At 46.9% G+C, this 13,956-nt stretch overlaps 1 protein-coding gene across 2 annotated transcripts in view; it reads left to right on the top strand.

Moving 5' to 3' along the window:
- MRPL46 (mitochondrial ribosomal protein L46) overlaps positions 1-13,617 on the top strand; it is an 88,721-nt gene extending 75,104 nt beyond the window's left edge. The window contains exons 4-5 of one of the 2 annotated variants that reach the window (XM_055088211.1): positions 12,739-12,825; positions 13,586-13,617. In XM_055088211.1, the coding sequence (XP_054944186.1) occupies positions 12,739-12,825; positions 13,586-13,602 (104 nt within the window). In that variant the 3' untranslated portion in view covers positions 13,603-13,617. Of the gene's footprint in view, positions 1-12,738; positions 12,826-13,559 lie in introns of both variants that reach the window. The other variant, XM_055088210.1, reaches the window with a different exon arrangement.
- The last annotated feature ends 339 nt before the right edge of the window (positions 13,618-13,956 follow it).

The following is a 13,956-nucleotide window of genomic DNA, read 5'->3' as shown; positions in this document are numbered from 1 at the left end:
TCTTCCCTGACCAGCGGGCCCTTCCCTGGCGCCGTGATGGTGTGATGTCCCCGTTACCCTCAGGAAGTGGTGCTGAGGGCTGGCCAAGTTCTTGTTCTGGGTAAAAGAGGAAACACAGGGCTTCAAAGAGAAGCCGAGGGTGATGAGTCCTAGAGCAGAAGACCCTGGTTAGAGGAAAAGGCCAAAGGGGGAGGCAGAGAGCATGGGAGCCATCAGTTAACCACAGGATCCTGAGGGGGGAGGTGAGTGTGTTGGGGCAACGTCCAAATTATAGGCAAGGGTCCTCAGGGGGCTCCCCTAGTCACCCTGCTCCCCGAAGGACTATCGTGGGCTCTGCTGTGAAAACACCTATTGTGGAATGTGGTCGAAGCCATGGTTATGGGGTGGGACTGGAAGGGCTTTGTATCTTAGGGAGAGGGCCTCATAGGGAATAAAGCTTCCTGGATAAACCTTAAAACATATCAATTTCCATGTTATTTCAGTGGCCGCAGGAAGCTCCACAACCTGGAGGAGGTGGGTTATTCTTAACACTTACACTAATCACAAGGCTGTGACCTGGAATAGCTGTTGAACATTCCCAAGGTGCTTTCACATGCACTAGATCATCCCACCTTCATGACAATCTGATGGGTGTTATCATCCCCGTTTTACAGATGAGGCTCAAGATTAAATGTGACCTGCTAGGCTCTTCCTCATGGCTGCCACACTGGTCTTCAAGGTCACGGGGAAGCCCCCTTTGAGTTCTCTCTCCTAGCAGGAGGGCACAGTGTTTGCTAAGTGTTAACCAGGAGCATGTGAATTAGCTTTTTAGAAGCTTCTCATGCAGCTAGTAAGTGACGAGCTTGGGAGTCAAGTCTAGTTCTATGCCCTCCCAACACCTTGTGTTGCTACTTAACTGCATGTGTGTGCACCTGTGGCCTCAGTGAAATTATACACTCCTTGAGGGTAGATATTCTGTTTCCTGTTTCCTGTGTAAGCCCCCTTTTGCACCAGGCACTAGTACATAGTAAGCCCTCAGCCAACCTTTTGATATCATCTCTTCCCTCCTACCCCAAATTCGACAGGTCTGCCCCTGAGTCATTCTGCTTAGGAAGGAGAGATGGAATACTGTCAGTTTCCCTGGGATCCCCTTCCCTTTGGGAGGTTCTCTGGAGAGTTCCCAGAGCTGACCTTGGGAACAGAGATCCAGTTCTTGCCATTTGGAGCATTTGTATCCTGATTACATTCATTCCCACGACGCATCTTCTCATGGTCTTGGACGATTTAGAGCTTTGCTTGGTGGGAAGGCAGGGGAGAGAAGGTGGCCTCTCTCCATCACTTAGGGCTGCAGATTCTCAGATGCCAATTTCTCATCTTTGGCCCAGTCCCACTGTTCACTGCAGGACACTTAAGCTCTCAGGCCCACTTTGGGGCTCAGGAAGAGCTGGTCCTCCTTCCCCATCCATCTCTGCTTTATCTTTCTTTCATCTAATGGTTTGCCACCTTGGCAGGAAGGGTGCTACTGGGAGCTGGGGAGACCCCCTCTTCCAAGTTCTCTCTCCTAGCAGGAGGGCACTGTGTTTGCTAATAGGTGTTAAATGGGGGCATCAAATTTTAATCAGCTCCTTAATGGGGTCTGGGGACCTGCGGGAGTTCTCGAGTCCTGCATTATGCTGCTTGCTGGAGCCAAGTTGAATGCAGTGAGTGGGAAGGTGGGACGGGAAGCTGCCGTCAGCCAGCGCTACTGGAAAATGAGATGGTGCCGGCTACTTTCATTCAGGGTGTCCCAGCTCAAGTGGCCACCATGGCTGCTCTTGATGACCCATCCATTGCTGACTTCCTGTTGGTGGGAAGCAGGTCTAACAGCAAATGTAAAAATGGGAGAACATTGGCATTGGAAGATCCTGGTTCATATTCTAGGATTTTCAAGTTGAATGAATTACTGTGGACGAGTTCCTTGGTGTGGTAGCCAGTTCATTTTAATTAGAGCCCCCAAAGCGGGCCTCCCTGTATCCCTTTTGTGATGGGATGTTGCCACTCCTAGCACTGAGAGGCAGAGTTTCTTCCTCCCCATCACACTGAGTTGGTCTATGACTTTCTTTGACCAGTAGAATATGGTGGGAGTGTCATAGGTGGGTTCTGGAGTCTAGGCCTTAAGAGTCCTTATCGCTTTTGCTTTCCACTCTCTTGGAATGCTCTCCTGAGACCACCATGAAAGGAAGCCTGTCTAACCTACTAGAGGGTGCAAACCCATGTGGAGGAGAACCAGGGTGCTCCCATCCATAGCCAGCACATGTGAGTGAGGTGACCTTCCAGCTCCAGGTGAGCTGGAAGCTGACTGCAACCATGTGAGGGATCCCAGGTAAGACCTGCAGAAGGACCACCTAGATTGAAAACACATATTGTGAGAAATAAAAAAATCATCATTGTTTCAGGGCACTGAGTTTTCGGGTGCTTTGTTACTGATTAATAGATAACTGAAATGCTTGGCTTCTCTGAGCCTGGGATTCTCAGATGTAGCCCAGGACCTCCGATGAGCACCTTGTCTCTGGAAGGGCCTCCATGACAGGTGCCTGAGACTGTGCCTGGGACATAGTAGGTCTGCAGGGAGAGAGAAGCACTGCCAGTGAGACTGGGGGAGAGAAGGGCCTTGACCGCCACAGCAAGGAGATGTGACAGTGGTGGTGGTGGTGGGATGAAGGAGAGAGGGACGACATGTAAGACGATTCCGAGACAAAACAGGATTTGATGAATGACTACATGAGCAAGGAGGGTGAGTTAGAGATGCCATGGAGTTTGCCAGCCCCGGGAAGTGAGTAAACAAGGCCGCTAAGGAAGGTGGGAGGAGGGCAGGTCTGAGATGCAGATGAATGGGTGTGAGAAGGAGACAGTGGACGCAGTTGGCCATGTGGGTCTGAGCTCAGGAGAGAGGCCAGGGCTGGGTGGAGGTGTGGGACTCATCAGGGTGCAGGGGGCCATTGAAACCTGGTGGATGGCTGTCTCAGTCTGTTCGTGCTGCTATAACAAAACACCACAGACTAGGTGGCCTGTGAAAAACAGAAATTTCTATCTTTGACTTCTTAATTAACATCAGACTCCTTCTAAGCACTTCACACATATCATCTATCTCAACCTTGTAACGACCCTACTATCCCCGTTTTACAGACAAGGAATCAGAGGCACAAGAGTTACTTGGTGCAGAGTGCACATCTAGTAAGTTCCAGAGGCCAATGTGGCAGTCTAGTTTAGAGCCCACACTATTAACCAGTGCCCTCTAAGCCAACTCCCCGTCATGATGCACATAGTAGGCGCTCATGAAATACATGTGCATTGAATTAAATCCATCAGATCACTATTTCCAGGAAAGCCAAAGATTGTAAATTCATAGGAACACAAATCCCTTTAAATGTCATTTTTAGAATCTCAGATACTAGGAAGAAAACGAAATAGGAGGGTGGGTGGGTCTTCAGGAGGGATCTTGCTCTTCCATTTTTGCAGCTAGTGTGGTTTGCTGCCCTCTCACCCTGCCACTGCCCCACAGACCTTCCTCCCGGTCTTGCCTTCTTGGGAAAGGGAAGAGTTGGAGCACCCACCAGCCATCGTGGCAGACAGGGGTGGGGTAGAGCAATGATCAGTGTTTCACTGTTCTCCATGCTGCTGGAGCCTGTGAGGCGAAGGCCAGATGAGCTGGAGCTGAACGCAATTTTTGTCAGAGTTCCCTTCCCATCTGTGAATGCAAATCCTGAATTACAGGCCATCCGGATGACAAGCTGACATTTTAGCTCCAAACATTCTCCTATAATTAGTAGAATCTAATGCAATACAGGGAATGGCTCCATTTTACACACACGTTATCGTAATGCCTTTAAATAAGATAATTGATTATGCCTCTGCATAAGAAAGTGAAATATTCGGTGTAATTAAAACCAGTATTCCAATCCTGGCTCCCTGACAGGTGATCCACGTGTCACTTTATAAACCCTTAAAGTACTGCTCACACCCACATTCAAAGTTTGTTGTAGAAAAAACTTTGGAGAATTTTTTTTTTCATGGTTTCCAGCTTTGGGTCTGGAAATCTGAGTGGGGGTGGCTACTGATTTTGGGGGGATTTCTGTATTCCTCCTCAGCTCCCTGACACTATCACAAACTCTGTCTCACGTTTCGCTAATAGATCTTCTTTTTATAGATGAGGAAATCGAGGCACAGGGAAATGACAGCCATTCTGTGACAGCCAGCCTTGGAACTCAGTTGTCTGTCTCACAGCCCTTGCAATTAGATTTTAATTCAAGTTCTTTTGCTAAAAGTGGGAAAAGTGTGGTTTTGTTGACAGAATGTAGGGCTGGAATCAGGAAATCTGGATTCTTCTTGGCTTTGCAATCAGTTAACTTCTCTGAGCTTTAGTTTCTCCACTTACTTCATTGATTGGCTAGGGAGAAAATTATATCAGATCAGTAAAGTGAGAAATTTTAATATAATAGCAATCTAGTAGGTAGACTCCTGGGTTGTCTGGGGTGGAGGTGGGGAGGTTACTTGTTTGAGTAAAGAAAAGTCAGGTACGGCTGTGGAAATCTCAGTGGCCTGGAGGTCTAGGGAGTCCCCAGTACTGCCCCATTACTCTTGACCCAGCCTCCATCTTCTGGAGGTTGAGTGGTGGGGAGGAGATGGGACATCAGTAGGAAAGCTAGGTGAAAATTGTGTGGGCAGCTCTTTGCCTTGTTGGTACTTGGAGATGCCATAGACATCTCAAGTGGTGTTGACCCACATTAGAGTCCTGCATTAGTCCCACCCTGTCAGTAAGTTTCCGAAAGAGTTAGTCTGTGGCATGCTTTTGTGGGGCAGCTGATGGGTGTTGGGTGAGTGCTCTGGAGACAGGAAAGCAAGCTACTCCCATTGGTTTCTCTTCCGGAGGCAAACTAATTACTTCATCTTTATTCTCATGAACCCCATAGCCTCATCCCAATAGCATTACTAATAAAAGCCTAGCTTCCTACAGAGATGTCAAGACTATTATCAATACATTTGCTCAGGAAAAACTCTTCCCAATGTTGTCCTGTTCACACTTGCACTACTTTCCTATTGCTGCTTTAAAAAATTACTATGCACTTAGTAGCTTAAAATAACACAAATTTATCATCTTATAGTTCTAGAGGTCAGAAGTCTGAGCTCAGTCTCACTGAGCTAAAATCAAAGTGTTGGCAATGCCGTGTTCCTTCTGGAGGTTCTGGGGGAACACTTGTTGCCTTGCCTTTTCCTGCCTCTAGAGGCTGCCTGCATTCCTTGGCTCATGATCTCTTCCTCCACCTTCAAAGCCAGCAATGTATGTTGAACCTTTCTTACTGTGCCTCATCTCTGATTCTGATTCTTTAGCCCCCTTCTTCCCCACTTGTCACCCTTGTGACTACACTGAACCTACTGGGATAATCCAGGAAAATCTCCCCATCTCGAGATCCATAACTCAATCACATCTGCAAAGTCCATTTTGTCATATAAAGTAACACAGTCACAGGTTCCAGGGACTAGGATTTGGGCATCTTTTGCAGGGGTTGGGGAGCGGGTTGTTATTCTGCCTACCTCTATGCTCTAGCCCCAAGGGTAATTGTATTAGTTACCTATGGCTTCTTAACAAATTACCTCCAAATTTCATGGCTTAAACAATGACCATTTACTGTTTCACCATTTCTGTTTGTAAGAAATTCTGTTGGTAAGAAAAACTAATACAAGTGTGAACAGGACAACACTGGGAAGACTTTTTCCTGAACAAATGTATTGATAATAGTCTTGACGTCTTTGTAGGAAGCTAGGCTTTTCTTAGTAATGCTTTTTGGACACCCCCCTCGCTGGGGGTCTCTCACAAGGCTGTATTCAAGGTTGGCTGGAGCTGTAGTCATCTCAAGGCTTGATGGGGAGGGTTCACTTCCAAGTTCACAAACATGGCTGTTGGTAGGCTGTTGGCACATTGGAACTGCTGGATAAGGGTGAGTGAACTCAGAGGAACCTACAAAGGACATTGTGTAGTGACCACAGGTCTGATGGGCTGCCCAAGAGGCCATTATGCAGGCTTGGGCTGGGGTGAGGCTGTCTGTGCAGTATACCCAGGTCTTCCATTAAAAGGCTTGGACCAGCAGCTAAGCCTAAGAGCAGTGAGTGACCATGCTATTTTTACCTCCAGGTGACAGAGCTGGATCTACTCCTCTTCTTAGAGGAGCAGTCTATGCTGGACATGGCTGTACCTCTGAGGCCCCAGTCCACTTCAGTGAACTCCGTTGACAGTTATTCCCAGCCCTCCCAGACCTCTTAGGTTTCTTCAGAATTACCTGGTAGTCTGGCCTGGATTAAGGGGGATGTAATTCTTTGTGGGCAGGACTTTTGACCTCCCCTGCTTAAGCCGTCACTTGGTTCAAGTACAGGTATGCCTATGCTAGTCTCTTCACATAGCCCTAAATAGGAAAGTAGAAAGGGCTAGTGACCTAAACCAGGTTTTGTTCTTCCATTAGTAGGGAAACCGAGGCAGAGTACGGGGCCTTATCTGTTTACAGATAGTGTGAGCTTTGGCTATATTTGGAAAGTTCCAGCCTCCTGGAAGTTTCAACATATGAAGGTACTCATGAACTGACTGTTCTGTGTGTTCTTTTCTGCCAGAAGCTGAGCTCCTGGGGACTGATGACAAGGATAAAAGAAGTTATGTAGTTCTAGTTTCAAAGGGTCTAAGTTCAAGACTCAAACTAGTTTTGCAATATTGAACTTGGCTTCAAAAAGAATGTCCTTTAAATGCTTGTTTTGCCACTATCTTGTTGTGTTACTTAAGGCAAGTAAGTTCACTTAACCTATTTCAGTATTGGCTTTCCTATCTGTGACATGCTTGTATCAGTCAGCATAGGCTCATGCTGCAGTAGCAAACAACCCTCAAACCTCAGTTGCTTAATACAGCAAAGATTTATTTCTTACTCACTTTTTGTGTCCATCTTGGGTCTATGGAGGGCACTGCTACATGTTGTCTTTATTTTAGGACAGAGATGGACAAAAACAGTTACCATCAGAAACATTGCTGATTTCTGTGGTAGTGGGACAGGGAGAGGAGTGGGCGCAAATGATGGTACTTCCACCTGGAAGTAACACACATTATTCTGCTCATTTTTCATTAGTCAGAGCAAGTCACATAGTCATCTCTAACTCCAAAGGTGCAGGGAGGTGCAATCTTACCATGTGCCCAGAAAGGGGGAGATCTGGAAAAGTTTGGTGAACAGCACTACTGGCTGTCACAATGAGTATTGTTATGTCAACTTTCCCTCCAGGTTATTGAAAGCATTAAAGGAGATAATAGAGGGAAAATCACTTGCAAATAGTAGACACAAGTAAGATGTTGTTCAAGTAGCATTTGGTGTCAGCTGTTGTGTAACAAGCACTATATGCTAGATATTTTGTAACAGCAGCAACCCCCAGATAGAATTCTGGAAGGCAGTGGCTCCCCTGGCTTTGCTCCCTCTTGGCACTGGAGTCCTGACTGTAATCGTCAGGCAAGGCGCACTAGCCCAGCTATGTGTGTGGAATGAGAGCTCTTCTTCAACTGGAGACTTCTGGATATTGTCCAAAGTATTTCCTGGGAAGGGCTCAGTCTTGTGACAGCTGACCAGTGATCTCCACAAGCAGAGACAATGTGGGCTGTCCTGATGTTGACCTCTGCGTCCTCTTCACTAAGGAGCAGGTCAGGTCTCTTAGCTCAGTGGATTTGAGACTGGTCGTGGTCTGGTGTGGATTTTGGTCCAAGTGCCCCTCTGTATTCTGGGGTCCACTCTGTGCTGAGATGCCTGCTTCTTGCTTTGAGGCCCTTGGAGTGGGAAGTCTTTGGTAATCTAGGGAGGTCCTGTGATATTGCAGTTCTCTGTCCCCATCAGTGGCTTTTCTGGCGGGAAGAAAAAGCCCGTTGAGATCAGCAGTGTTGTGTTGGTGGCTGCACTCCATGCTGTCTGACCATTGGAGTTTTGGATGTTAAGCAACTCCCTTTTTTTTGATGGGAAGAGTCTTTACTTGAAATTTAAACTAAAAAGAGATCCCTATGTCTTTAACATTTTGTGTGGGCCAATAGATACACCCCTGGCAACAGTAGCTCAGAACTTAGTCACTGCTGTGCTCAATATACACTTGCAAATGCATTCTCTTGTTATCATTCCACAGGATTATTCTACTAATAATTTTATTAGTAGTAATAAATTATTAATTTATTAGCAATAAATAATAAAATTATTTTACTAATAGTCCTGTGAAATAGCTAACATTCTTATCCCCAATTTACAGATGAGGAGACTGAGGCTCATGTAGCTTATCTGCCTTGTCCAAGGTCCCACAGGTAGCAAGTGGCCTGCATTTAAAGACAGATCCTCAGACTCCAAGCCCATTGTCCATTTCACTCTACAGCTCTCCTTCATAGTGCTGTTTGCCTTTTTTTTTTTTTTTTTGGGTGATAGAAGATCCTGACTAACCATCAAAGTTTTAGAGCTAAAGGGGATTTTAGAGGTGATCTAGCCCAACACCCTTGTTTTATGGGGGAAGCTCCAGGCTCACAGATGGTTGCCTGATGGCTCACATTTAGCTGAGTCTCACTCCTTTGCTTTTTCTACTGTATCCTAACCATGATGATAGTTTTTTTTTTTTGCTTTATTTCTATCCATTCCCTGTCCCCCTTCTACAGCATCTCATCCTCATTTTGTAACACCACCTTCTAGAAGCCTCCCCTGATCACCTTTCTTCCCCCAGGTTAGGTTTGGTGCCTACTCAATGCAATGTAATAGTCCCTATAGCCTTCCAGATTATAGGATATGCCCACTGAGTTGTAATCGTCAGTTTACTGATGGATAACAATGGACCTCCCCCTCCACCCATCACCCTGGGGACAGAAATTATGTTTGTTTTGCCTGCCACTCTATACTTGGGGCTGACACTTAATTGGTGCTCAGAAAATGTTCATAGATGGAAGGAAAGAAGAAAAGGAAGGAAGGAAGGAAGGGAGGGAGGACAGCTGACCAGGTGTGACTTTCAGTGTGGGCCCTCTCTTGCAGGGTTGGGGGGTGCCTCCTGAGGGGCTCTTCCTGTTGGGGTCTCCCAAGGGTCAGGGAGCAGGAAAGCCTCTCTGCTGCCTTTGTGGGGCCTGCCCCCTGCCTCTGAGTTGTTCTTATTCTTACCGGCAGCCCTTGGAAAGGGAACTGAGCTGAGCAGGGGAGAGATCAAGAGAGATTGAGGGGGAGAGAGTAGAGGAGGGTGCGCTGCTCCAAGACAGGAGAAGAGCACTTAAAAAATGTCACTTAGAATCCCTGAAAGAATAAGCTGTAAAAACAAGCACACTCTCTCTGCTGGGTGACGCAAGTCAAAGAGAAATGCGATGCAATTAGTCACTGGTTCTGAGTAGGAGGCAGGGAGGGGGCAGGGAGACAGAATGGGAGAATGGTGAAGGGCTGGGGGGCGGTGGCAGCCTCCCTCACAAACTTTGCATCATCTGCTCAGAGACAGCCTCCGTAGCCCTGGGGAGATGTTATTTCTTTTCTTTCAGCCCTCTGTGCTGGCCAGAGCCCCTCCTCACTTCTCCTCTTTCTCTCCCAAGAGGTGGCATCTTCCCCCTTGGCCAGCACAGTCTTAGGTCTAGAACTGGGGAGCCCACAGTTTCTTGAGGGAAGGAGGAGGCTGGGAGACCAGGGTTCTTGGGATTGTAAAGAGGGGGAACCTTCGACCTTGGGCCCACCCTGTGGACCTCAGCTCCCCACTTTCCTGCCCACTTTGGTCCAGAGTGAAATGATTTTCCTGTTCAGGACTTCAAAAGGGGTAATTTGTTCACCCCATTACGTACCAAACAGTTATTAAGCAGTCACTATGTGCCAGACCCTGCACTCATGGAGCTCACAGTTTAAGTCGAAGAGATGGACAAGGCATTAGGCAAATAGGATGCTGAGTGACGGGAAATATGCTGAGTGACGGGAAACCACCATATAAAATGGTGGTTTCCCATTTTATCCATCCAAGAAGTAGCCTAGCTGCTGCACATGGGTCTGAAGGAAGGATCCAAAAGATACTTTCTCACAAGGCCCTCCTTGTTTTCCTGGGTAAGGTAGCAGTCAATGATGATTAGAAGTTCTGGGTATTACACGAACCTCACACTGCTTGGACTTTTGGGTTCCCTGGCAAGAGAGGTATATTCAGGAAAGAAGTGTCCTAAGGGTACTTTTAGGGGCTGGGGTCATCCTATCTTTTAACCACTGCTATTCACAGCAGCATCAGCACCCCCTGGGAACTTATTAGAAATGCAAATTCATGGGCCCCACCCAAACTTGATGAATCACACTCTCAGGGAGTGGGGGCCAGAAATCTGTGTTTTAACAAGAATCCAGGTGATTTCATTGTGCATGGAAATTTGAGATGCACTGTCTAAAGGACTAGCTGAAATTGGCTCAAATCCCCCACTCCTCTGTCTTTGGGAAGGTGAGGCCAATCTAGCTCCTTCCCTTGGTTTTTGTAAATTTCAAAAGCTTTCCTAGTCAACAGTGGCTCTGATTTCAGGGGCAGGGGTGGTGGGGTGGTGGTGGGGAAGGGCTGGGGAGGTTGATAATTCTTGTTATGTATTTAGTGCCATGGACCTTTATCTTCACCTGGGTTACAACTCTGATAAGGGACACAAGCTTTTCTTTTTTTAAAAAAATAATTTTATTTATTTATTTTTGGCTGCATTGGGTCTTCATTGCTGTGCACAGGCTTTCTCTAGTTGCGGCGAGCAGGGGCTACCTTTCACTGCGGTGTGTGTGCTTCTCATTATGGTCGCGTCTCTTGTTGCACAGCGCGGGCTCTAGGCACGTGGGCTTCAGTAGTTGTGGCACGCAGGCTCAGTAGTTGTGGCTCGTGGGCTCTAGAGCTCAGGCTCAGTAGCTGTGGGCACGGGCTTAGTTGCTCTGTGGCATGTGGGATCTTCCCAGACCAGGGCACGAACCTGTGTCCCCTGCATTGGCAGGTGGATTCTTAATCACTGCACCACCAGGGAAGTCCCACAAGCTTTTCCTGATCCTCCTTTTTGCACCTTCGCACCTCCCAAATACAGTTCACATGAGGTAGTTGTGCATAGTAGATTTTGCCTTGTGATTTGAAGGCAGATTGTGGAAAGGAACATCCCAGCACTGCAGCCAGATAATTTAAAGTCGAATATTTCCCTTCCCTGCCCCTCAGATATTTTTTTTTTCCTGGCCGCGCTGCATGGCCTGTGGGATATTATTTCCCCGACCAGGGATTGAACCCACGCTCCTGCAGTGGAAATGCAGCGGAGTCTTAACCACTGAATCACCAGGGAGGTCCTCCCTCAGCCATTTCTTACAACGCAAGCCCCCAGTGATGTTCCTAGGCCTTCTCTCTCCTCCGTCCTTTTTCTCTTCTCTACATCTAAGTTTCTATGCATTTAACTTGCCAAAGAGCTTAACTTTCTCCTTGTTTCCTTCCAATCCAGTTCTCCAGGATCCCACCTTGCACCACCTAAGAAACTGTGATGATATTTTCACAAACAAAAATAGTTCCTTCCCTAGGAGGTTCTCTGGTGCCATCTGGTAAAATAGTAATTTTCTTTATCCCCCTACATTAGCAATCAAACTTCTTATTTAATCCTAAGGGTGCTCCCACAACCATGGCCTTGGTAACTTCCTACTCCTTTAGGCTGAAGGGTTGTGGTCTGCCCTTCCCACACCAGCATTCTCTCAGTCTGGGGTGCTTTCCCTTGACCATATTACTGACTTGGTTCTCAAGTGGATGCTTCACCCATTAAACAAATTTCTTAACAGTCTTTCCTTCCCTAGCTTGTCCTCTTTTTTTGTTGTTTTTCTCCCAAAGACCTTTGTTCATTCAGCAAACTCTTCTTAAAATTCTTCTCAATCCCTCAATCCTTAAATGCTGCCTCCTTCTCCTACCAGCTCTGACCATTCCCTTCTTGCTGGAAGGAAGACTGTCCCTGACCCCAGCCAGGCCATGAGCACTGCCTCAGTGGTGGCTTCTTATGCCCCTCAAACTTGTACTCATTTTACCTCTTCCAAACTATTGATTCACTTGATTTAGCTGATGTTATTTAAGCTTTCAGGGTAATAAATGAAGGTAAACCATGTCACAGCCTCATACCCACTCCAGAATAAGCTTTAATTAGAAAGGAGGACAGGTACTTCACCAGAAAGGAGACTGTACCTTCCATGAATATGTAGAAGCTCATTAAACTTCTGTGCACAGATGGATATCAAAGACTTTTTCCATCCTCACCTTCTTGACCTGTCCATCATCTGCAAGACTGTCAACCTCACTCTCTCCTTTCATTCTCTCTTCAGGCTGGTCCTGTTGTTGGGTCCTTCCGAGGATCTTCTCCTTCTATTTTGAGCATCCCTTGAGTGTTCTTGTCTTGTAAGGTGGGCACCTCTACTCCTCTCTTGCCAGGAGTAAGAACAAATATTGGGAATCAGCTAAGCATAATGAGGAACGTGGAGGGCTGAGCCCTGGCCACACTGCAAATCATCTGGGAAAAAAAAGCACTGGGGTGTTTCCCAGGACAGGTCCTTTGGGGAATATCAACGAGTAGACAGAGATGAGACTGGGTTTTTCTGCATGAACAACCAAGGCTCCTCCCTATGACCTACCTCTTCTTGGTCTGGAGACGCCACATCCTTGAAGTGAAATTAACAATCCTTTCCTTAGATCGCATCCTTTCCTGATGTGAAGACCAAGAGAACCTGATCATTTGTAATCACTTCTTTCCAGTTGATAACAGACATTGGAACCTTAACCTGGAGGACCTGCAGATCCATGATGAAGAGGAAGAGCATTTCCCTGGGAAACATCTGCCAAGTAAGTCTTTCCTCCAGGGTAATTGTCAATGATAAGCCTCCTTATCACTCGCCCAGGCACAAAGCCCAGCAGACTGGGCAGGGGTACCAACTGGGAAAGCCAAAGTCATCCAGTCTCCTCCTCACATTTGTAGTGATTGCACATCTAGCCACCGTGGGAGCATTTTTCTCTGTCCCTTGTGCCTCTGCTGCCCCTCCCCTCTCATCCATGGGCCTTAACCCTGGGGTAGATTTTCTATCAGTGCAGGGGCACAGATCCTTCTTTCCTTGGAAGGCCTTAAGGAGTTGAATATGAGGGTGGGGAGAAGGAAACCAGAAACTCACAGATGCAATGGAACCAGATCTCACTGTCCAGAGACCACTATGCTAGTAGCAGCAGCTGAGATGCTTTCCCTCTGAGATGGAATCTTGGGCTAACATGAATCTAGATAAAAGAATAAGTCAGGCTCTGCTCCATGACCTCTGGGACACATGATCCAAGACATAGAGCTGAGGTGTGGAGGCCAAGAATGGAAAAAAGGGAGCAAACTTTTTCTCTACATTATAGGAAAGCTTAGATTGTAGGGAACCCAAGGACTGGAATGGGGTTGCATCTCTCTCTGTGGTCCCAGAACTCTTGTGGTGCCCAGCACTTAGCAGACCATTTAGTAAATGTTGAATGGATAAAAGAAGTGGGTTGGCTTCAGAGGAGTGTCAGGGAGGAGCTGATGTAGGTAACTACAGCTCAATCGCCAGGGGCTTCCGTTCTTCCTATGTTCCAGCCATGAGGCCTGATTGAGTCCTGTCACCTTCCAGAGTCCCCAGCTTCCTCATCAGCAAAATGGTAAGTGATATTGACTTCATGAGCTTGCTGTGAAGGTTCAGTGAGATGGCAAGTGTGCAATGGGGGGAGCACATCAAAACCACCCCCATCAAAGAGCAGCATGACAGAGTAAAAAAAGCCCTGGATTTGGAACAGTCTGTACATCCAAATTCCAATTTTTTCACTGCCCTTCCAAGCTATGTGTTCTTAGGCAAGTTGCTTTATATCTCTGAGCCTCGGTTTTCTCATCTGATAAGAGTATCCATTTGTATTTGTTTTCTATTGCTGCTTGCTGCAACAAATCATCACAATCTCAACGGCTTAAAAGAA

This window comes from Physeter macrocephalus, chromosome 11 (genome assembly GCF_002837175.3).
Source record: "Physeter macrocephalus isolate SW-GA chromosome 11, ASM283717v5, whole genome shotgun sequence".
Lineage (NCBI taxonomy): Eukaryota > Metazoa > Chordata > Mammalia > Artiodactyla > Physeteridae > Physeter > Physeter macrocephalus.
This window is presented reverse-complemented; position numbering and strand designations above follow the sequence as displayed.